This window comes from Protopterus annectens, chromosome 4.part0 (genome assembly GCF_019279795.1).
Source record: "Protopterus annectens isolate FY-2018-M chromosome 4.part0, PAN1.0, whole genome shotgun sequence".
NCBI classification, from domain to species: domain Eukaryota; kingdom Metazoa; phylum Chordata; order Ceratodontiformes; family Protopteridae; genus Protopterus; species Protopterus annectens.
In genome coordinates, this window is record NC_056733.1 from 1,744,336,453 (window position 1) to 1,744,361,686 (window position 25,234).

The 25,234-nt window shown below is 34.9% G+C and overlaps 1 protein-coding gene across 4 annotated transcripts in view; it reads right to left on the minus strand.

The window, feature by feature from the left end:
- Positions 1 to 25,234, minus strand: part of MGAT4B (alpha-1,3-mannosyl-glycoprotein 4-beta-N-acetylglucosaminyltransferase B) — a 1,742,611-nt gene that overhangs the window by 591,390 nt on the left and 1,125,987 nt on the right. For all 4 annotated transcript variants that reach the window (XM_044069458.1, XM_044069462.1, XM_044069459.1 and 1 more), the window contains exon 5: positions 7,046 to 7,092. In XM_044069458.1, coding sequence (XP_043925393.1) covers positions 7,046 to 7,092 — 47 coding nt within the window. The remainder of the gene's footprint in view (positions 1 to 7,045; positions 7,093 to 25,234) is intronic.

Consider the following 25,234-nt stretch of genomic DNA (forward strand, 5'->3'; position numbering starts at 1 on the left):
ATATATATATATATATATATATATATACATATATATATATATATATATATATATATATGAAATATACAGCAGTTAAGATTTCCATCATTACCAATGTTCTATTCAGTATTTTCATTGACTTTCTACAAAGTACAACTATGCCTGAACATAGCTCTTTCTCTCAGTTCCATATCATCTCCTCCCCCAAAGTTTGTTTATAACCTGTCTTCTTGTGTCAAAAATCTTACATCTTCCATTATCATCTTATCAACATCACACGTACTACACTAATTTAGGGTGCCTATTCTTCTACCCATATTTTTAATACTATTTACATTTACTGAAAGAACTCGAAAATTGTCATTATGTCTATGTTTTATCTTACCAGAAATTCTCATTTGCATTATATCCATTTCCTTTCTTTTCTCTTTCATACTTCTCTCTCATAAATTTCTTTTTCTATCCCTTACTCTTTTGCCAATATAATTTGTTTTATCTTTCACTACTTTCCAATTTATATTGTCTTCATCACTTATTTCAGAACCACCTTCTATATTACAGTCCATTTCCTTTTCCTCTTTATCCAAATCTTTATTTTTACCCTGGTCTTGCTTCCCTACTTACTATATCTTTTGTTGGCAGTATGTCTTCTCTTTGTATATTGTCCTCACTTTTGTTTTCTTTTTTTTCAGCCCTTTTCTCTAGATTACAATCCAGCCATAAATGCCCATTTTTATAATATTTCAATTCACTTTGCATTATGACCCATTTACCCACAAATATTACATTTACTCTTATCAAAGTGACTCGTCAAATGATCATCTTTTCCAAAGGGGAAAAAAAACATGTTTTAGGCTATCCCTAATATTTTATAACACCCCTGTTACCCTCTAAATTTATTGTATTACAGATAAGAACACTTCTTTCTTTCTTCATTTTCAGTAAATATGACACCTGTTTTCATACACTTTGCTAATGCCCATACCTTCTTTACACATTTGCTTAAATGTTTCTTTAAAGTCTCCTTTTCAACTTCAGTTTGAAATAGAACATGTATTTTCCTTTTTGTTTTGTCATGAAAAATTCCAGAACAGAATCTGTCTCAAAAATAATGTCAGAAAAGGTCTCTTTATGAACAAGAATAAAAGCTCTTACTACTTTCCCTAAAGAGTAGGGGTCCTTTATTTATATACAAATAACTCTGATTTACAAAATATTTACATATTACAAATATTTACATATGTACAAATATAAAAATATACACATCTGTTCACATTCAGAATTTTCTTTACAATCATGCTACATTTAAATCCCTATTAGACCCCACTCTTTTTTCCATAACCATTTAATTTTCTTAATATTGTTGCTAAAATCTGTTTACCATTAAACATAATTTCATTTAATTTTTCACTCTATATAACTTGTAACATAAAATAAATACAATCTATTATTTTAACATATTCTTTAATTCTATTCTGACAATATCCATATGTAATCGTATCCATATTTATGTTACCCACTTCTTTGATATTGTCAAATTTTTTTTACATAGTTTCCCCATAAGGTTTTTTACTTTTTACATTTCAAAAACACATGTTCCATGTTTCTTCTTCTTGACCATGTAAACATATTCTATCACTTTTCTTTTTATGTGGCATATTTGTTTTTACTGACAATTTATCTATTACCAGTCTCCCCAAAAAAATTCAACATTCTAATTACACCATTTGCTTATTTTTATAGCTTTAATTTTTTTTTCATCTGTTAGATTTTCCCATGGTTTTACATAGTAATGTTTATTATATTCTTGTACCATACTTTATTATCTTCTTCTATATCATTTTTTTTATTTTCCACAAAAAATATTTTTCTTGCTAACATTTACTTTGTTTATATACTCGCTCTTTTACTCTTTACCACATCCCAAAGTTTATTAAACTTGTGTTTGTACAGTTTTAAAACTAATCTCTCATCTTTTTCATTTATCCACTTTAATACTTTGAATACATTTAATGAAGCAGCATATACCACTGGGTTAATTAACCCTAAACCTGCTTTATTTACATACAAAACTAATCTTTTTACTGGGTTTAATCTAGAATCCCATATAAATGAAAAAATCACATGCAATAATTCCTTTTCAAATACTGTTGTCAACATAAATTTACTTGATAACTATGGTATTTTCTCATTAGTACTGAATTTATCAAATAAGCCATTTTTTCTCAATGATAATTTAGATGTCCTCCAGAAAAAAACATTTGCTTTATTTCTTTTGTTTTTTCCCAGTGAATTCTACTTAACATCTTTATTCCCAAATGCTATACCTAAAGCAGAAATTTCATTCATTGTATAATATATATCCCCAATCTTTACATCACCTAAATATTTACTTTTGTCATTACTTAAAGCCATCCCTATCATATCTAAACACATTTGTTTTTGCAATTAGTATAATGTCATCTGCACATGTTAACAGAACTGGGAATTCTTAACCCTTTAGGTGTTATTTACCTCATCTCCTTCATTTTGTAATTTATTTCACATACTATCACATTCATAACTACTACAAAGTGTATACAACTCATTGAATGTTCCTGTCTTACAACACTCTTCATATGCACCTCTTGGCTTAACCAGCCATTTACAAGTATTTTTTACTTTATTACTATACGCCGACATACATAATTTAACTTTCTAACTTATATTACATTCTTTCATTATTTTTCATAGGATTTCATGTCTAATTGTGTCAAATGTCTTATTAAGATCTCCTACCATGGTTCTCACTTTTCTGTTCATAATACCATCCACAATTTCTCTATCAATAATTCTTGACAACCCTTCCCCTTTACACTATATAAGCTATCTTCCATAATATTTTCTATTTTGGTTTCAAATGTCTATTGTACTATTTCACAATGATCTTATAATCAATATTTAACATTATTGATCTCCAGTTTAATTCTCTTCTATCTTCCTTCTTCCATATGAATTTAAGTATTCCATTATATAATTCTTTATATATAAAACCTTAATTTAACCACTCATTCAAAATCTTTAAAAATATTGTTTTACCAATCCCTTAAGTTTTTATACATTTCATGCCCTATTCTATCTGGCCCTGCAGCCAAATCTATATTTACTTGTCTGAATACTTTATCTAGCTCATTTAAAGAGATCTACTTTTCCAACTCTCTATCCTCTTTTTCTGTTAACTTTTTTACTTTCCATGTTTTTTTTGCTACCTTCTTTTTTCTTTAAACATTTCTTGTATGTATAGTACTACACTATTCATAATCATTTCCTGAGTTTTTTCTATTTCTCCTTTTACATTTCTCATTACACTACAATCTTCCTTTTTAATAATCTGTTTAAGTAACTCGCTACTTCTCCTTTTCCTTGTAAAAAATATCATCCACCATTCAGATCAGTTTTATAAAATGTTGTCATAGTAATATGATCTTTCCACAGCTGTATTACTAATCTCTTTCCTTGTTCATCCCATGTTTTCTCATCTTTTTTATTCTTTTTCCTATTTTTATATACAGTATTACTATCTACAGCCCCTTTGCAAGATGAACAGAATATCCTGTTTCAAATACCCCCTTCTCATATAACTAAACCTTCTGATACTATAAAATAATCTATTTCAGTCCTATATATACCCCTTTTGCAAGTCCATGAGTTTTTGGGTGAAAGTTTTAATGTACCACATCTCATAACGTCTAACATTTTCCTTATATCATTTCCTTTCTTTTCATGCTTGCCTGTTAAATCACAATTAAAGTCTCCTGTGATAATATTCATATTTATTACTACATAGTCTAAAATCTGATGAAATAAGCTTTTCCTTTCTTTACAGGTAGTATAAGCATATGATGCTATAATTCTATAAACTTGTTCTTTCCATTTTAAAACTACAATGGTTAATCTTCCAGTTTTTGCTAAAGTTACATCTAATATTTTTACTATATTTCTATAGAATATGACTATTCCAGAACATCTCTCATTTCCCAAATTCCAGATCATTCCTCCCCATAGTTTCTCTGTTTCATTTGTTAAAAATCCTGTGCTGTCTAATATAATTACATCTACATCACATGTATTACACAACTCAAAAATTCCTATTCTTACTACATTCTTAATACTTTACACATTTACAGAAAGCACTCTAAAATTTTTCATTTTCCCTTTTCCTTAGATTCAAGTTTTCATAAGGTCATAGCTAATTACTAGGGTAGCATTCTTAGATCATTCTAAGCCTAATCAATTTCTTCCCAAAGGTATGAATCAAACACTATTTTGTATCCGAGTCAAACAGCTTAACCACTATACCAAATCCCAATCATTAGTTGTATATATTCTTTTTCATCCATTTCCTTTCTTTTTTCTTTTGTACTTATCCCTTTAAATTTTCTTTTACCAACATAATTTTTTTTCTCCTTTTACTACCTCCCAGTTTATGTCTTCACTTATTTTAGAACCTTCTTCTATGTCCTCTATTTTCTTCTCATCTAATTTTTCTTCCATTTCTACTACTTCTAAAAGTTCTTTTCTATTAATTTTCTTCTTTTTCCTTACCGTTATTTCCATTTTTGCAATCCATCCATAAATGTCCAATTTTATTACATTTATAACATTTCAATTCACACTTTTGCATTATTTCCCATTTCCCCACAAATAAAAACTTTCTTTTGCTCCAGGTACTTATCAAATGGTATTTTCCACATAAAAAAACATGTTTTGGATGTTCCCAGTATTTTACAACACCCCATTCCCCTCCACATTCACCATGCTTGTTATATGTATTTTTTTCTCTTTCTATTTTCAACACAATATTACAATCCCAACCACCAGTCCACAAACCCCTTTTGTCAACCTTTTGCAATGTCTAGTACTTCTTTATATAAAGCTTTTAAAATGTCCTTCCAAAGTCCTTCTTTCTACCTCTGTTTGAAATTGTACATAAATCTTCTTTTTGTTTCCCTGTTAAATGCTTTTATCACAGAAATACTCAATGGATTACAGTCTTTCTTTTTTCATCTTCTCCAAGGAAATTTTCCATTGAAAAAACAGTTCAAACATAATGTCACAAATAAATGCTCTTACATCATGTGCTTTTACACCCAAAGGAGCTAATAAATTACCCACTCTTCATATACCTTCTTTTACTTGGAATCCTAACCACATACTTCTGTTTTTCATTTTCTTCTGCTCCACTTTTGCCTTCTTTTACTTTCTTTGCTTATGTTTTCTTTTCCATCTCACCACTGTTCTTCAGGATTGTCTCTGCATCCTCCTTTTGTATTTTCTCCATAAAATCCCCCCAGGAAACACCTTCCTAATTTTCTGGCTAACTTAACATTTCTTTAACTAAATCATCCAGCAACCCTTCTGACTAGAGTGGAGGGGTGTCATTATAAATCCATCACTTGCTGACTCATCTCCATCAAACAGGTTCCTTTGACATTTCCTCGGAATCCTGCATACATTCAGGGGTCTCAATATTTGCTTTCTCTTTCATTTCTTTTACTACTCCATCATCTCCTACTCTCTCCATCTGTCTCCCTATTTTTCTAGGCTACCACGGTGCCTGGAATGGAAACAGGAATTGCTCCTCCTCAATGTTTCCCACTCACAATGACAATGAGTAGGGGAAGTTCCCTGGTACCCTAGCCATACTCCCCTAGTAGAATAAATACTACCTTAGGTCTCTTCTGAAAAGCAGTTATTAGCCCTCTGGGACTAATCTGGTCAACAAAGAATAATAATAATACATTTAAATTAATGCTTAGGATAAATCATTAACAAAAGGGAACCTCAACCATATGGAACAAAACTTTGTAGTCACTACCTCATCTATGTAAATGAAGGACATTTTCACCTCCTGTACCACTTACTGATTTTTGTTTTATGTTTTGTTTGATTGGATCACTGAAACATTTTTTTTCTTTCTGCTTTAACTCAAGGCTCCTGAATAATGAGATCAGGTATAGCATAAGTCATTTGAAAATAACTTACCTTGGTGTTCCTTACCATATACTGCAACTTTCCTATCCTTTGCTACATTGACTTAAATATGCAAATGATTTCAGTATTTATAATCAAAACTAAATTTTAAATTATAAAAAATGCAGATGTTGTCCAGACAGAAAGATGAACCTTGTGTCAAAATTACAGGCATTGCAGTGGCTTTGGTCATAAATATTATGAAATTTAAACAGACAAGTAAGGATTACTTCAGTGTATATGCAGTAACTGATAGAATCCTCAGTGTAAAAGATACAGACATGATTAGTATAATGCAGACAGATGTATCATTTAAGTATTGTAGTGCTACATGTTATCAGACTCTTTTTATCCATATCAAAGTCAACTGTAATGATTTACTTAGGGCTTTAAAATAACACTAACAATTTATGTCCAGTGTGTGGTCATGCCATTCTCATCTGACTATTCATGAATTAACTGCTAATTCTAGCTTGAGACGTGGACTGACCTCACCCTTGAGGTAATACTCACACATCACTTAAGCTGCTACATCAATGGTCCTACTGATTATGGAGAAAAAATTCCCCCATCCCTATGGTACAGTGGGAATAAAGTCCTGGCTACAACTCAGATAACCAGAGTTCTGCTGGTGATTCTGGTCCTGAAAGAGCCAGGCAATAGATGGTGGTTAATGGATGACTCAAATCTGCAACCCAGTTGTCCAAATTTCTACCATGCAAGGGGAAACCTGCATAACAATGGCCATATTTGGTAATGGTAGCCTCATAGGTACATGGTTGTGAGCATGCACACATCGGGGACAGTACAGAATAACTCAGCAGCAATTTTGGTGCTTACGTCAGCCAGCAGGGGATTGGGGGGGATCTTAACCACAAAACCTGTAACAGCTACCTGTGGGGCATCTCTCATGGAAGAGGCATTGATGGTCAAGCAGGCAAATGGCAAGAAACATCAATAAAAAAGAAAAAGAAATCCTAATGATGAGCATAAACATAAAAAGCATATCAAGTGCAATCATACACAAGTATTTGGAAGGAATGAAAGTACTTACATATTCTGAATGCTATCTGCAACTTTGTTGGTATATTCAGCATCCGTCTGCAAATGAAAAAAATAACTTGGGTGGAAAACCATCACAAGGTCAAGAAAGCAATCAAGAACTTGCACCAAATAATCCATTATATATATTAAGGATATGGCATGCATATATATCACTCTATTTCTGTAAAGACTGAGTAGGCAATACAAGTTACAGTGACATTTTGGGGTACAGTTTTAATATATCTATCAAATCACCTTCAGCAGTCCAATAAAAAAGTATAGTAAATATTTAGTTAAAAAGGAACTGGGGTGCTCAACAATAGCAAAACTCTACTCATTTATTTTTAGATTTCAAAAACAATGCCATTTAAATATTTATGGTCCAGTGGTAGATTTAAGTGCGGGGGAGTGTGCCACCCACTTTTTAGAGCCGTGGTACAAGTCGAGTCACTTAAAAAAAAAATGCATTGCTTTTTTTTTTTTTAATTGAAATCGGAAAAAAGTACAGCCAAAGTGGTACATTTTCCCGTTCCAATTTACCTACATTCTTTTTTTAATAATGGTTACATCAAGGATGCATCATAGCTGTGATAGGAGGTTGTCATCAGGTGATCAAATTTCTATTATCCTGGATAGCTGCGTCAACTGCGTTTTCAATTGTAGTTGACAGAAGGCACATTTGGTGACTGAACAGAGTGCAAAGACTGTGTATGAAAGGAAAAAAAAATTAATGTTAAATTTTACATTTTGCCATTTACTGAATTAATCCTAGTGGCTAAGCTGAAAGAGCTAAGTTTTGTTTGATCGGGAAGGTCTAGCAACTTGGATTGTCCTGAACGTAACCATCTCAGAACAGCAGCAGTGTTCAGAGACCCTGAGGTCATTTTTTTTAATTTATAACCGCCGTTGAATTAATTCTGCAGTTGAGAGATGTACCCATGAATGTCGACAGGCATATGCTATGCACACTATACCATACCTGTGAACATCTGGGACAGTCGGGATAGCAAATTAAATTACAATAAAAAAGGTAAAAAAATAAAGCTAAAGCTCTGGTCAGTCCCCTGTTGGCTAAGTGCTAAATTCAACTCCCACTTTCACACCAGACCAGTAGTTAGCACTTTGTGAAAAAAAGTAAACCCTGTTCGTGACTTATAATTTATAATCTGTCTGTTGCCTGGGGAGATGGAGGTAAATGATCTGGTTTTCATTGCAAGGTGAAGGCGAGCAGCAGGCAAGAAGTGTATACATGTCATGGAAATGCAAAGGGTTAGCTATACATGGAGGGCAGGACACAAACAGTTTGGAACTTCATTTCTTAGTGTCTGCAGACTACATCTGTATTGGTATGTTTTATTCCATTAAACAGAGTTGTGGCTGATATATTAGCCCTATTCAATGTGCCGTTTCCGGTTCTATCACAGTCGCGTCTGTTGTAACGTTATGAAATGTCGGTAATTTTCTTTAATCATTAATGGGCTTTAAAGTTGTTAGATTAGGTTTGTGTGTTGCTGTTACAGCTTTTTGTGGCTTTGTCTGCTACTGTTGTGTTCTTCTTACAAGTGGGGGTCAGGGAAAGAAAAGAGTTTAGATAATAATTTTTTTTCTGTCTACAGAAAGGTGGATTAGAACTGGGAAAGTTAATTACAACTTTTTCTGCCAGATAACACCCATAGTTCCTTATGACATCCACAACAGTCCTTTTTTTGTGGGCGGGGGAGCTTCCTTAACTGAATAACTTCCCAATTAATAATAGTAATATTACTAATACTAGGTAGCATTATAAATAGCAAGATTTAACTGCGGTGGTGGTGCTGCGGTAGCACTGTAGCCTCACAATAAGACGTTGTCCTGTTCGATTCTCAGCTAGAGTGTCTTCTGTCTGGAGACATGCGTGAATGGGCGTACCTTGGTTAAAGGATGTGCATCAGGGCTGGCAACTCGGCACATAAAAATCTACTGGCAATCATTAGCGGACCAGAGTTCCGCTGTGGCGACCCCTATCCGGGAAAAGCCGAAAGACACAACAACAATGCAAAAAATTATATTCAGATTACTAATCCAGAATAACATGTAGAAATGTTTGTCACTTGTTCTTATTTTCATATTCAGGGAGAGTTGCATTTTGTTGAGGGGCATAGTATGAAACCCAGCTGTGGAAGACAAGAACACCATATTGTCAATGTTTTTATAGTACACTATACTACATATATTGCTATTTGTTTGTTAGTAATCATGAGGATGTGCAATATTCTCCCATGTAAGCGATATTTCCAGATGCAAGTGGCTTGAGAATTATTGCATGACATATATTTGTTAGCTGTGCATCTTTAAATATTTTCAGTACTTATATTGCTTATTAAACAAGCATATTTTTCATGTTTCTGTATATATCTCCATAAACAAGCAATTGGAAGACTATCTTGCTGTCATATGAAAGCTCATGTCTGGCTAATAATACAAGTTTAGATAGTACAATTTTCAGGAAATGACAATTTGTGAAACTTTAAAAGACTAATATCATTCTGGGTTTGTGAGCATTAAAATATTTGTATTTGCTTATGCTTTTAACTTGATTTTTCAGAAGATGCTCTTGAATGTAAGGATGAGAGTAGGCTGTTAGTGGTGTGGCATTCCAGTACTCAGAGGTGCTAAACAAGAGACAAGCAGATTAGCCTGCCTAGGTATGCAGGAGCACCTCTGAAAAGCTTTACTTATTTAGTGCAAGTTGTTAACTTGTACATTAATTTAGTAGAAAAATAAATTACCATAAAATGCAAATGTGTAATGTAACTTTGATGTATGCCTCGTTTGTTATTTTGATCAATGATTATTTAGTTGGAATCCAATAATCCAAAAAATGCACCAAACTACGCCGGAACAAATCCCAGGATGATTTTATTAACCCACTCAATTAAAACATAAACGCTAAACCATCACTGTGTCTTTAATTGTAACTAACACTATTGTAGAGCTTTTTGTTTATTAATGGGGTTTTACATCTGATTAAGTTATTTGTGCCTTTTTTCCACCAAGTTTTCTCCATTTTGTTATTTATTTAGCTGGAATGTAATTTTGTAATGTAGAAGGGGAATACATTTGTCATAAATTCAGTTTCCAAAAGCAGTGATTTGAAATTAAAATGACTGCATTTGAAGCTGCATTCACAATACAGATTTATAGGTGTGTGTGTTTGTGTGTGTATATATATATATATATATATATATATATATATATATATATATATATATATATATATATATATATATATGCATATATATATATATATATATATATATATATATATATATATATATATATATATACATATATATGTATATATATATATATATATGTATATGTATATATATCTATATATATATATACGTATATATGTATATATATATATATATGTATATATATATATATATATATATATATGTATATATATATATATATATATGTATATATATATATGTATATATATGTATATATATGTATATATATATATATATGTATATGTATATATATGTATATATAAAGAGAATCACCAAACCAAGCCCAAAAGACAGGAAAATTAATAGCAACAACAGTCCCAAAGGATGGAAGACCACAAAATCAGTCCAAGGCAGCGTTACAAGATTTCACAAGACAGCTTGGCAAAAAACGCTACTCACACTGTCCAAAACAAAGTAGCGAAATGTTGCAGAAATCCCAATAATTCATAGAACAAATACCAGGAACTGTTCAAATAAAATAGCCACGAATTTATTAAAACACAAAACGTAAGCGCTTTCACAAAGAAAAACTTTGCTTCATCAGACGTTATAATTCAAAAAACAGTCACTCACTATATATATCATATCCTGTAAAAACATCATATCCTGTTTCCACTTTGGATTTAAAACATCATATCCTGTGAAGACATCATATCCTGTTACCACTTCCTGTTATAAACATCATATCCTGTAGAAAACATCATACCCTATCTCCATATTGGATTTAGAAAAGCATGACATTAAACAAATACTAACACATCTAATGAATAAGCTAAAACTATACAACTATATAAAAAACACATAAAACCATATAAACCTATATAAAACATGCTACTACATAATAAAAACATATATGTAAAAAATGTAATAAGGATGTGTAATGTAAATAGATGTATATGTACATATACAATGGCAAAAACAGCCACTTGATTGTGGATAGTGAGAGTTTAATAACTACCTCAAGGGTCTCGCCTTTAAAATAGGTTTCAGGGGGACAGACTCATTAAGACCAGCACCCCTGTGTGCTGCCAAGCGGAGAATCCATCTAGTCTCCATCTCTTCAGTCAATGTTACAATATCCCCCCCCCGTATACTGCTGTTCATGGCATGCAACACCTGAAATAAAAACTGATGATGTGTGCCATTGATCAACATATGTTTGGATATGGCACTATAGGACTCACCTCTAGAGAAAGCATACATATGGTCTCTGATTCTTTCTTTGAGGGATCGATTGGTCTTGCCCACATAAAAACAGAAACAGGTCTGACAAGTAGCCACATAGACAACATTCCTAGTGTTACAGTCAGACCTGTTTCTGAGTTCCCAAATTCTCCCATCATTGGAATTTCTAAAGAATCTAGAAGTATCAATGAAGTTGCACTGTGTGCAAGATCCACATTTCTTGGTGCCAAAGCACCATAAAGGTACCACATCATTCCTAGTACGGGTCAGGTTTGGAAAACACAAAAGCTGTTTAAGGTTCTTATTGTTGCTAAACACAAACCTAGGACAATTACCAACTAACTCCCTCACTGGTTGATCCACCATTAAAAGATCCCATTTGTCATGAATAAGTTGTTGCACAAACGAGATGTTGTCACCTAGTGGTAATATAAGAGAGGAATGTCGACGTTGCTTGGATGGAATAGATACAACAGGGCCATTTCTAGAAAAATAGGGTCTACCCCTTGTTTCCCTCAATTGTATAACCTGTTCACATATAGCCCTCACATCCAGAGGTGAGTAACCTCTATTCACAAAACCAGATTCTAAAGTTTTTAATTCAGAGAGAAAATCTACGTCATTCGAACAAAGACTGTGTTGAATTTATCTAAAACCATATTAACAGATGAACAGGTTGCCCTTTTGAATAAGGGTTTGAACTATATTCCCTCATTTTTCAGCCAGGAATATCACATAGTACAGGATTTACAGGCTTTTTGCCGGACATTCAATCTTAGATTGTTCTTTGATGATAACAAGTCAGAACCATCTGAGGACTTCCGTTTTGGTAAGTCCTCATTTCAACCTCCTGTGAATAAACACGTTTCCATTTTTATGGACACTATTTTGAGGGATATTCATTTTGAGAATATGGGACATATCATGTTGGCCAGCAACCTAACTCCGGATGACAGGATAGCTTTGAACAACTTATGTAACAATAAAGATATAGTTATTGTCCCTGCTGATAAGGGAGGTGCAGTTGTGGTTTGGAACACTGCGGATTATGTCCAGGAAGGGTTAACCCAACTGTCTGATGCTAAGTGTTACATGTACATGTCCATAGATCCAACACCAGTATTTAAGGATGAGATTGACTCCTTTTTGCGGTTAGCCTTTGAGGAGGGTATTATAAACAAGAAATGTTTGGATTCACTTATGGTTTCTGAACCGTCCAAACAGATATTGTATCTTTTACCCAAAATCCACAAGTCCTTGGATAAACCACCTGGTAGACCAATAGTCTCTGGAATAGGCTCATTGACCGAACCCTTATCGGCCTTCCTAACTAAGTATCTGAAACCTCTGTTGGGACATATAAGATCTAGGTTGCAGGACACCACACAATTTTTGCAGTTAATCAGGGAGACCCAATTAGAATCCGAATGGTATCTATGTACTTTGGATGTAAAATCATTATATACAAGTATACCCCACTGGGCGGGTCTGCAATCTATTCAATATTGGTTGGAAAGGGTCAACTTATATGCACCGGGGTTTAACACTCTTTTGATATGTATGTCTGAACATGTGTTAAATAAGAATGTTCTGTATTTCCAAGGCCAATGTTATTGGCAGCAACAAGGAACAGCTATGGGGGCATCTTTTGCTCCAATATATGCTGACCTTTTCATGGCCTATGTCGAAGAATACATGATATATGATATATCACACAACATCTTTCAGGTGGAAATGGACATTTGGAGACGTTACCTGGACGACTGCTGGTTGGTGTGGCGGGCTGATGTGGGTTACTTGCGAGAATTTGTTGAGTATCTTAATGATAATGTCTGGGGACTTGAATTTTCCGTGACGTATGATAAAAACTCCATCAATTTTTTGGATGTCACTGTATACAGGAACCCAGACAATACTTTGTCCACCAAGGTTTTCCTAAGTACCATAATATAACACCTTGTTACATGCATCAAGTTTACACCCCCGTCACACCATCAGGAGCATTCCCATATCTCAATTTATACGTATCAAACGTCTCAGTTCCAACATGGAGGAATATCAATTGGCCAGTAGGGACCTCAGTCAGAGGTTTACCAATAGGGGATATGATAGATTTGACATTGTGTCTGCCCAGAGTAGAGCTAATAGTCTTGAGAGGGATGACTTATTACATTATCAGATTAAGAACAAAAATCAATCCTCTCGCAGTACATGTGTCAGATTTATCACTACTTATGGTAGAAATATCAATATGATTAGAAACATTATCAATAAACATTGGAATATTCTACTGGCTAATGACAAGCTGCGAAGTATTTTGGGACCTCGTTGTCTTTTTTCATACAAACGTGGTAAAACCCTAGGCTCCTACTTTTCACATTTCAAACACATGGCAAGTGGGGGGACCACCCATAAACAATTGACACTTCATGGTGATGAACTTATTGGTTCATTTCCATGTGGCCATTGTGGATCCTGCCCACACATGCTTAAATCCAAGGAGTTTACCAGTCGTAATACCAGCAGAATTTTTGATATTAAGATCTTTGGTAATTGCAGCAGCGATTGGGTGGTGTACCTGGCCTCCTGTTATTGTGGGGGATTTTATGTTGGACAAACCTCTAGAGCTTTGAGATTCAGAATGAATGAACACCGCAGTGATATAAAAAACCATAAGGAGACCAGCGCCCTTTATCAACATACACTTAAACATCCTCAGGCCAAGTTCACCTTTATGGTTATTGATCGTATCTCTGGAGACAGAACAAACAAACAAGGTTGGCATGGGTTACTGGATCAAAAAGAGAAATATTGGATTACTACATTGGGGGGTCTATTTCATCCCGGACTGAATGATCACTTATAGGAGAACATGGTTATTTTTTAACAATCATGTTGATCAATCTGATACTAAGTCGTGGGTCTTATCTATCTTTTGTAATCATCTGGTTCTATATATGTGGACAATGAACCTAAATATACTCTGGTTCGGCATTGATCAGAGTTCTGGATATTGAGCCATATGGGCCTTTCCGCAGCAATATTTTTGATATGGGCGGTGTCCATGTATAGTAAATTGTCAGTTAAAATTCTTGTGTTTGTAGGAATAACAGGTACCCTAATATGCTGGTCTTTTTGACTAGCACCCATATATGTTATTTTAACATATTCATACTTATCACTTGAAATTATTTGTATTCATCATCACATCTCTAGTCTTGGAGGTTATGCCTTTGTGTTTTTGGTTTTTAAACCTCACCATTGTTGGTCATAGTTACATATTTTGGATATGCTGATTACTGAATTTGCTTAACTGTAAACCCACACACACACACACACACACATAAAAAACCCCAACCCCCCAAACACACTCCCCCCCCCTCTTTTTGATATAGCGTGTCTGAGCCTTTTCAATTTAAGTACTTGATATATAATACCCTTGGTGCTTTTGATGAACAATTGTTCAATAGCTAGTGCAAGTGGGTATTTAAGTACAGAATAAAAATAAAAATATAAATATGAGTGTGATTATATGGCTAGACAGATATGCTATATTATACTAACAACTTGTCAGATTATATGTATGCATTTATTTGGGGTTGTTATCTTCCCTGCTTAGGACGGACTTTATTATTATATATGTTACCCACTGTATATTTGTATGACAAAAACATCAAATGTTTAAAAATATGTTTCAAATTCATTAATATTTATGAGCTCAATTTTTCATTGGCTCTAGCTATGTATTTAAATGGATGACTCAAAGGAACTTGACTATACTGTTTTACACTGAAGAAGGCTGTTTGCCGAAACTAGTCTGTTTTTTATGTATACAAGTATCAAATAAATATATTGAACTCCGTGCTGCCTTGCTGGTCTATTTGGTGCTTTTTATTTTTTATAAGACTCATTTCTCCTACTGCTATTAGAACTGTCTAGGTATCTTTCTTCCACATTGTTCTTATTTCTGTCTGTAAATCCTGATATTTTATGACTTTGTTTCTCTGTATGCAAGACACTGTAGTCACTGGGTGTGGCAATTTCAGTGATCAATGCTACTTTTGTCTTCTTTTCACGGACCATTATATCTGGTTTTCTAGCATCTACCTTTTGAACTGTTGGTAATGGATGATCCCATGTAATGTAGACTTCATTTTCTATGACGCTTTGTGGCTCATGTTTCCAGTGTTTTTCAGCCACTTCAATACCATAATATTACAATCCCCAGTACAACAGTCTTGCCACATTATTATGCCTTTCATTATACAGTCCTTCTGCCATTAGTATGTCACAACCAGCAACGAGGTGTGCAACTTTTTCCAATTCTGTTTTTAGATATCCTACCTTTGTCAATTTCTCCTACATGTTCAATGGACTTTGCAAACCAATGTGTATGTAGCCTACTATCTTGGGCCGTCAGTATTAACACTTCATCTCTTGGTTTGAATTTGCCTCTTCTGAACCATTCCTGCATTCGATCCTGATCAACATGAGGTTCTTCCACCCTTCCTTTATAATCATGTCTACATCTTGACAGTATTACAAATATTTAGTGTGGGGAACAGCAATTTCCTTTCTGAAAATAATATGCTTTTGCAACAGATAAATTTGTGGGGGGAAAATCTTCCCCACTACTCGTAGTGTTATGTAAGAACAGTCTTTGGAAATGATTTCCTCCCAGCTTTGGTGAGCTGTCAAGGTACCATAATGTTTGGACTGCAGCCAGAATCTTTGTGTTCAAGTCCTTATGGCTAGTTCATCAGGCAGTCTGTAAATACTGCCTTTATAAAATGCTTTCAGAGGCGTACTGTTTGCAGCATAATGCATGTAGAAAACAACCATATTATCTGAAAACTATTTTATGTCACATTTTCTTGGAGGAAATGGTCACAGCCTTGCATTTATTGGAAGCCAGATAACCATCCAAGCATCAATATTATTGATGTGCACAAGGGAAGGACTTGACAAGTCACATCTGCAATTTCTAGTAGTTTCCCTAAAGTTAAGAAGCTCAACCAGTGACTAAAGACCATGCTTTTCTACTGGCTTAGCTCATTCTTTGCATAAGGGTCACATCTTCTAGAGGTTCTATACATCGGTCAGATTGGGTGGTAAGAGGCAGCACAAGTGAAGGGACCAAACTGTCTGAGCCCATGCAATCTCTCAACTGCCCAGAATTTTTCCACATATTTTTAATCTGTTCATAATAAAATGTGTAATTTTTACAACAAATTGTTAAGGACTGAAGTCACTAAATTATAGACATTTGAGTTTCAGATGTCTGATCTGTTAGAAACATACACATTAATGCAAAGTATGTTATTCAACATGCTAAATTTTAAAAGAGCAATATTTGCCAAATAGATCCATTTTTGAAAACTATACTCTAGCACTTCTTCATAACTACTCTACACAAAGTCAGCACCATCTATGGCACATCTCAGCCCTGAAACAGCTCCTTTTCACTTCTTAGGTACTGTCACCCAGAGCAGAATCTCAAGCCATATTCTCAGTTCCCTTTCTTGACCTATCTAAAGCCTTTAATGTGATTTCCTATCAGCTTCTCCTCAACAGGCACAACCTCCTTGACTTAGTATACTCCTTTATCGACTGGTTCTCCAGCTACCTCAGAAACTGCACCCAGTTTGTAAAATGGTAAGACTCCAGCTCCAGTTGCTTCCCATTCAGAACAGGTATTTCCCAAGTTACCAAGCTCAGAAATGATATACAAAAAGTATTCAAACCTGCTTCCATTATTCAGCATGCTGACAACTCTACTCTGCACCCTGTTTAACCATCCCACAATCCATTCCCAGGCTTGTCTTCACTTCCACTGAAAAGTGGTTACAAAAATCTCAATTACTCATAAACACAAAGAAAACCAAAAATACTCATATTTCATTCCCAAAACAATTCCAAATGCCTACAGTTTCAACATAATCACTGCTACCAATGTTAAAATTGAACTTGCAACCCACTCTAGATTACTAGGCACTGCTACTGACAAATCAAATTTCTATCTAAATATAGTCATAGTAGTAAAAACATACACTGAGCTGGGATCTATAGACAGAGCCAAATCCTTCCTTAACCACAGATGAGAAATAGCAACCACTACCCCCTTCTCCCCACCCTGCTTTATACCTCAGCATTATTTACCAAACTCAACTCATTCCAATTCAAAACATTTTAATAACAAAAATTAGGAAATTTGCATACCTCCCCAGCTGAGTCCATCACTGCACATCCCCAGAACCAGTCAACTGGGTAGAACTCTCCCATCACATCTCTCTTACCCAATAAGTCAGAGCACACAAGATACTTTATAATTTATCAAAAACTCCCTCAGTGTCTAACCTTATGTAGTGGCACTTGCCAAAAAAGAAATCTTTGCTTGAAGTATCATCCTTAAAATCCAAAACATTTTCACATAGATTCTGTATTCTCAGTAAGAATCTCTGCAATCTGAAACAAGCTTGCTAGCTCAAGTCAGACTCTTACACATTATCAGAGATTTCAAAACTGCACTAAAACACACGTACACTCATACAAACTCTGCACGTACTCCATACCCATCATTGACCCCTACCTAGTTATATGTTTTCTCCATTATAACTCCTGTTTGAACCTTTTTCCTCCCTGTTTTCCATCCTGTCTACAGCCTCTTCTGTATGTTGTTGAACAGTGAGTTCTGTTGCTTTCCCTGTTCTCTAAAATGAGAAATGTTGTATACGCTTCTATTCTTTCTTTGAATAGCAAGCACAGGAAGGCCTGTTGATTACAAGCTTTGTTTAGAAGTTTTGACAGGAAAAGTTGATGGTGTTGCATTTTTTTTCTTTGGTGTTTATTTGAGGTGATTGGAGTGAATTGCAGCATTTTAAATGACTTGTTTAAATTGTGATTTGGTGTCGATTTGGTTGTCTAAAAGTGTTTTAATCCATTCATTTTGACTGAAACTAGCAAATGTTTACTAAGTTAGGGAACTTTTGTGCATGTACGTTCTGCTTGGAATTGTCCTACTGAAACTCTCATTTTATTTTGTGCAATCTTCGGAATAGCAACTCGTAGAAATAGACTTCAGATTACTTTTTATGCCATTTTGTATGTTTAACATTTCTGACAGGAATTTTTTGTCTGTTTATGATTTATTTCTTGTCTAATACTGTTTTAGACTGTATCCATTGTTTTGGACTGAAACTTTAAATCGGGGAATTTGTATTTTGAACTGTTACTGAAAATATTGTCATTTTCTCAGTGTATTCAGAATAGTGTCCCTACAGAAATAATCTTTACATTGTTGTTTAAAGGGAGAATCCATCTTTTTACTGTGCTGACTGTGCAGCCAGTATTTGATGTTGAGCTGGCAAGTTTCTTGTCTCCTGATCGACATGCCACCCCTCTCTCCATCTTCCCCATCTTCACCTAAAAACAAAAGAATAAATAAAAAATATGCCTCAGCCTACAGCTTGTGACTCTGCAGTAGACTTACCTTCAGACAGGCTATCAGATTATTCACCTTCTGTTACCTCTAGGCCCTCTGGAGTGGTCATAGTATCACACCTCTGCATGACACAAGAGTATGGGAGAACAAAACCCTTCAGGTGCAGGGGAACTCAGAGGTGCAGAATCTTTTGCCAGTATTGATGCTTTCTCCCAGGGATCATCCCACTAGTGTAGTGCATCCTAAAAAGAAGCAGAAGACCCTCCACATGCTGAAGTAGCAGTCTGACTGGTTTCTCTTCTGAGATGGTTGCAAAAGATAGAACCATGGTTTAGACAACTCGTTAGGAGGTGCAAACCTGGGTTATAGTAATGCTGGCATTTCCACCCCCAGTTGCTCTGCTAAGGGAAAAAACTACTTCCCAAGCAAATTGCTAAGGATCCTTTTTTGAAGATCCTGTGTCTGAGGCCTGTAACCTGTTGGTATCAGTTCAGTTGGTTTCCTGTGATGTCAAACGGATACAGCGCCCCAATAGATTTTTCCTTTCTTTCCCTTGATTCCAGCACTGGGAGATTTCTTACACTCAGACTGAAATTTTATAATGGTTACAACAGACTTTATATATTGCACATGACTAAACTGAGTATTTAATTTTGGGGATATTTCTAAATTATCTGTTTTCTTAATGGCTGTGTTACTTTTACTGAACTTCACTGTTTCAACATGGTTCATTATTTATTTACAAACAAAAATTTTAAATTTACTGTGGTACTTGCTGTGGCTAAGCTTACCTTCAGTGGGACTCTCTGCTAGTTTATAACGATGCATACGCCAGCTATGTCATGGAAGCAGACTGTGACTTGCCATGGGCAACCAATCATCTCTTCCAGGCATACGTTGAAAAAACTGGTACGGCCTGTAAATTTGCTGTATGCTGGATGTGCATGATGTCAAAGCATCTTAAGGTGACATTTTCCTATCCCCAAACCCAGTGTTCCATTTTCCTACTCTCCACCCCAGTAGTTGACTTACCACAATGCACCCCCCCCCTTTTGCATATTCCTGGATCCGCCACAGTGGTCCCTTATGGAATGATAAGCTAACAGAAATCTTTTATCTTATTTGTACAGCTGCTTTAAACTGCGTAATACAGAATGTTTCTATTAAGTTAAGGTCTTTAACAGTGAATGAGAAGTGGGTTTTAAGTTACATTTACCATATACATTTAAATGTTTTCAGTACTCTACCACTGACATAGCTGGACTGATGTTATACATTTTGGTACTGGCATTGAAAAGTGCTTTTGCAAAACTCAAGGTCAAGTGACAACACTCAACAAACTGGTATAGCCTCATCTGGAAGTATATACAGATCAGAACAATAGACTAAACAAAAGACTGAATATGTGTTAAAGGGTGACAAGTGAAATTTCATGAAACTTGTGTAAAAAAGTTGTGACCAACATGAAGAAAGTGTAGTCTTCAACTTCTGGTTTGTAAATAATAAAATATGTACAAATTACATACTTTTTGTTAAAGAGAAGATCAAATATATATGTGTATTGCATTTACTCCTCCTACATATATTTGGTAGAATACATTTTTCTCTGTAAAAACTTCATTCTGATTTGTAAAGTAAGGTATGGTTCAATTTCTGCACTCTTCAAAACTTATCATTAGAATAGTTTAATGAAAACAGGAGAAAGTACCTCTGCTTTTATTTATCGCACTTTAATGAAACAAATGTAGACTCAATCTTTCCTGTACAATAAATGCATGCATATATAGTCAATATTCTGGAATTCAACTTTTTCATACTGAAGAAAGACTACATTTTCTCTAAGAAAAGAGAAATAACCTGACTAAACAGCATCCTTCATTGCAAACAGTGGAGTATATCTAAAAGCAGCCCATTACACTCAAGGCGGCCATTACAACAGGTTATGTATATTTCTCATTCTATAGCACATTTTACAGCAACTTGTTTTACAATCCATCTTCGATATAGGTATTAAAATCTTTGTAACAGAATATCAGGCTTTAAAATCACTAAAATTGAAAAAAAAAAAAAACATCAGGTCTGCATAAAGTATAAAATCACCTTTTACTAACGTCAGTAACTTAATTTTATCTTTAAAAGTGCAAGCATAAAAACCTTAGTTATAGAGACCTCCTAACTTTTTCAAAGCACAACTTGATCCTAAGAAGGAATGCTACTGTATTACATGGGTGTACACATTTTTCAATATGTTATTGCCTATAGCTACAGGACATTACACTTCTTGTGGTACACTTCCTTCTATAAGGTGGTCATATTAAAGACATCATATGGCAGCACAGTGGCACAACGGATAGTACTGTCACCTCACAAGAGGTTCCCCAGTTCTGTTCTCAGCTATGGTGCCTTGTCCTTCATGTGTTTTGCTCTGGTTTCCTTCAACATTCCAAAGATATGCAATAGGTGAAATTGACAATCTAAATTAACCATAAGTGTGAGTGTGCGTCAGTGTGTCATGTGAAAGAACTACCATGGCGGGGCTAGCCACCTGATCGATGTAATCCTTGGCTCTAGATGATTGTCACTGGTGAAGTGACACCCCAACCCCATGTGCAAAAATGGGAAAAAGGGGTTGTGGATGGATATTGTTAGAAGCACATTAACAGCGTGTGTTATCAAGCATCTCAAAGAATATCAAAATGTTACATGGTGTCAGAAGTAAAACAATTCATCTTTGAATGTTCATGCGTTTAAAAATACAACTGTACAACTTGGAGTTAAAGAAGTGTTCTATTCTAGCTAATAGGAATCTCAATCTGTAAGGCAGTTTATAGAAGAAAACTGGTAGTATTGGATCCAGAAAATTCAACTGGTTGCATAACTGTGCACACCCTTAAACTAAAACTTTGTTGAAGCACCTTTTGATTTAATTGCAGCATTCAGTCTTCTTGGGTAGGAGTCTGTAAGCATGGCACATCTTGACTTGGCAATATTTGCCCACTCTTCCTTGCAAGAGCACTCCAAATCTGTCAGATTGTGAGGTCATCTCTTGTGCACAGCCCTCTTCAGGTCACCCCACAGATTTTCTATTGGATTTTTGTCTGAGCTCTGGCTGAGCCATTCCAAAACTTTAATTTTCTTCTACAATTGTTTTAGCTAAGTCAATATTCCTGGAAGGTACAAAAGTTAAGCCCCTTACCAACACATCGGCCAATTCAATACTAACACGAAAGGTGGAATAGTTAAATACTTTAAAATCACTGGCACTGGTAAAAACAATATTTAAATTAAGCTCCTGTTCAGTAATATCAGAAATAAGATTAATATTTGAATAATTATCAAAGCACCCATCAATAGAAGTGGATGGACTCTCAGGCAACAAATTATTAGTATCAGAAAAGGAATTAATGTCCAAAATGTCCAAACAATCACCGGCAGGGTTGAGTGAGCTTACAAGCATCAACGTGCCTGTCGTTGATTTCTCTGGTTCATCTTTCTGTTCTTTTGCCGTGCTGAGTTCCTCTGAGCATAACTGGAGTCCCTGTGAAAATCCTGATCATTTTCAAGCCGTTCAGGACGAACATAAGTCCCATTTTGGAACAAATTAATATTATTAAAAATGCAATCTTATCTGCAGAAGGAGTGGATTCTGACAAAACTGTGGCAGAAGTACAAAGTACTAAAAGTGGGAGATAATAGAATGTTTGTATAGAATGACTACTCATTGCACACCAGGCAGAAGAGGAATACATTTCAAACTGCTGCATCCAGCTATCTTCAAAATGTTTTTTCCTTGGAGGAATAAAATCATTTTTTGATGAAGTACATGCTAAGAAAAAACACAAAAGTTTGTCCAAAAAGTGAGTTGTGAAACAGCAGGAGATTCTGCTTTGTGTTCTTCTGGTAAAAAAAAAAAGACCACAGAGACTGTGCCAGTGAAACTTTTCCCAGTGTTTCAATGGAAAATGCTTGAGAGAGGGGGAAAAAATCACAGGAGTTGACTAGAAAAATCAAGAGTGCACTGGAGATGAAGAAGGGGCAGGGTTTGGGAGATGGAGATGAACAGGAATAGAATAAGAAAATCTGGAAATATTGGACTTTCTAGGACACCTTTAAACATGTAGGGGACTCTAAAGCATATGCTCTACTTCACGTCATTAACGTTTGGAGACTAAAGTCAGTAACATGGAAACTGACAAATTTGGGATTACAAAACAATAATTATATTTGCGGAACAAAACAGAAGAAAATCTAGAAATACTGGACTTTATTACACTCGTAGGGGACACTAAAGCATATGCCCTACTTAATGTCATTAATATTCAGAAAAATACTCAGGAGGCAGGGAAGAGGAGGGAGAACGAATTAAGTAAAACAAAACTTTTTTTCTTAACAGTATTACTTAAGTGGTACCTGATTTTCTCTGCATATTATAAAGTACTTTTTTCAGTTATTTTTAAGTGTAATGGAGATAGTAATATAAATAGGTGCTTTTGTTTATTTTATTTATTTATTTAGTTAGTTTCTTTCTCCATTCTCTCTTTCCCCTTCTTCAGTTTTAAGAAATGCACACCCTGCAATGTAAAGAAAAATGAGTGTGCTTTTTCTCATTCATTCTTAAGGGAATGAATGGGTTAAGGCCATTAGCTTTATACAGCAACACATGTTAACAGAAAGCAACTAAATGAAAAAGAATATTGACTATTATAAGGTATGTTTTCTAGCAGTCATATATCTGATTCTCATGTCATTAGCAGACAATCTGATAAAGAGAAATGGCTTGAAGAAAATGTTTTCTGAAACCATTCAAGTGTATTCCCAGATGGGAGAGCTATAAAGATGAGGCAAAACCAGACACAGCACTTGACTGTCACAGGCTCTACTTTGGATCTTAGCATGGATAACCTTTCTGTTTAGCTCAGGTCTATGTGTGTGGCTGCCAGTTTGGAACTTTTGTTCCAATTAAGGGAGTAAAACTTCAACATTTGAAGATGTACACTAAGTTAGTAGGTTTTAGGGGGTATTTTGGGTGTGTATGTGTGTGTATTTTTAGTTGAGGGTTTTCAATAAAACAAAAAGTTCTGCAAGATGCAACATATGTTCAAATGGAAATGACAAGAAACAACTGCAAAAAGATTAACCTGCTAAACAGTGAATGCATGTAATACAAATGCTAGAAACAGACATTTAACAAAAAAGCTGTTACACATAAAAGGTGGAAATAACACTCAAGAATATGATTCTTTCTATAATGTCTTTAAATGTTAATAGTCTCACAGATAAATACAAAAAAGAAAGAGCAGTGAGCTATAATAAAAAAAACGTAGAGTGCAAATAGTTATGCTACAGGAGGCACACTTGGAAAGAACTGAACATGTGAATTTGATAACGAAAGGTTTTCAGGATGGTTATTCAGTGGAATACCTAGAAGACAGGAGTACTTATATTAATTGCAAGAGGAGCTCCAATAGCAATAGAAGGGGCAAAAAAACAATAACGGTAGATTTGTAGTACTAAGGGGCTACTGCCAAAGGAGGATTACACACTAGCATATACTTATATTCCACTGAAAACTGCTATAACAGAGCTAAAGAAAATTCTGAGAGAAATAATCAGCTTTCAGCATTATTATTACTTATAGGTGGGGACTGGAATTTGATTTGCAATAGTGAAGATGTGTCTGGAGGGCCCAGAAAGGGAAATATAACAAAGGAGGGTACATTTTTAAATATATTTATGAAAATGTTTGGCATGGAAGATGTAAATTCAGTACTAGGAATTTGGAGTGAATTTACATATTATTCCTCAAGATACAAAAGCTGGGATAGGCTAGACACAATTTATATTTCACAGATGTGCATTTCATTGGGTCTATATCATAAGTCAGAATGTTGAATTGTCTGAATGCATAAACTTCGAACTGGGAAGTTTGAAATCTCAAAACAGCAAAGCCACAGAACACCAAATTTTTTCCCAGGAAAAAAATTTGGTGGGCCGTTTCCACGGCTTTGCTATTTCCTCCACTGTGGTGTGATCTCAGAGTTGGTATATTTAAGTAGGGGTGTGTGGGGGCACAGGCCCCCAAGTTGGGAGGGCCCCCCAGAGTAGAAAGACTTTGAAGTGTTCGTTTTATTATTTGTTTTGTGCCAGAACAGTGATTTTTTTTCCCTGGGAAAAAATTGCTGTTCTGAGCATTCGAACTTCTTGCATTCCAAAGTTCCGGGTTCGATATTTACATAATTGAACTTATGACAGTTCGACTATGTTTTATAGACCCCATTTAATTGAAGGTCTTCAT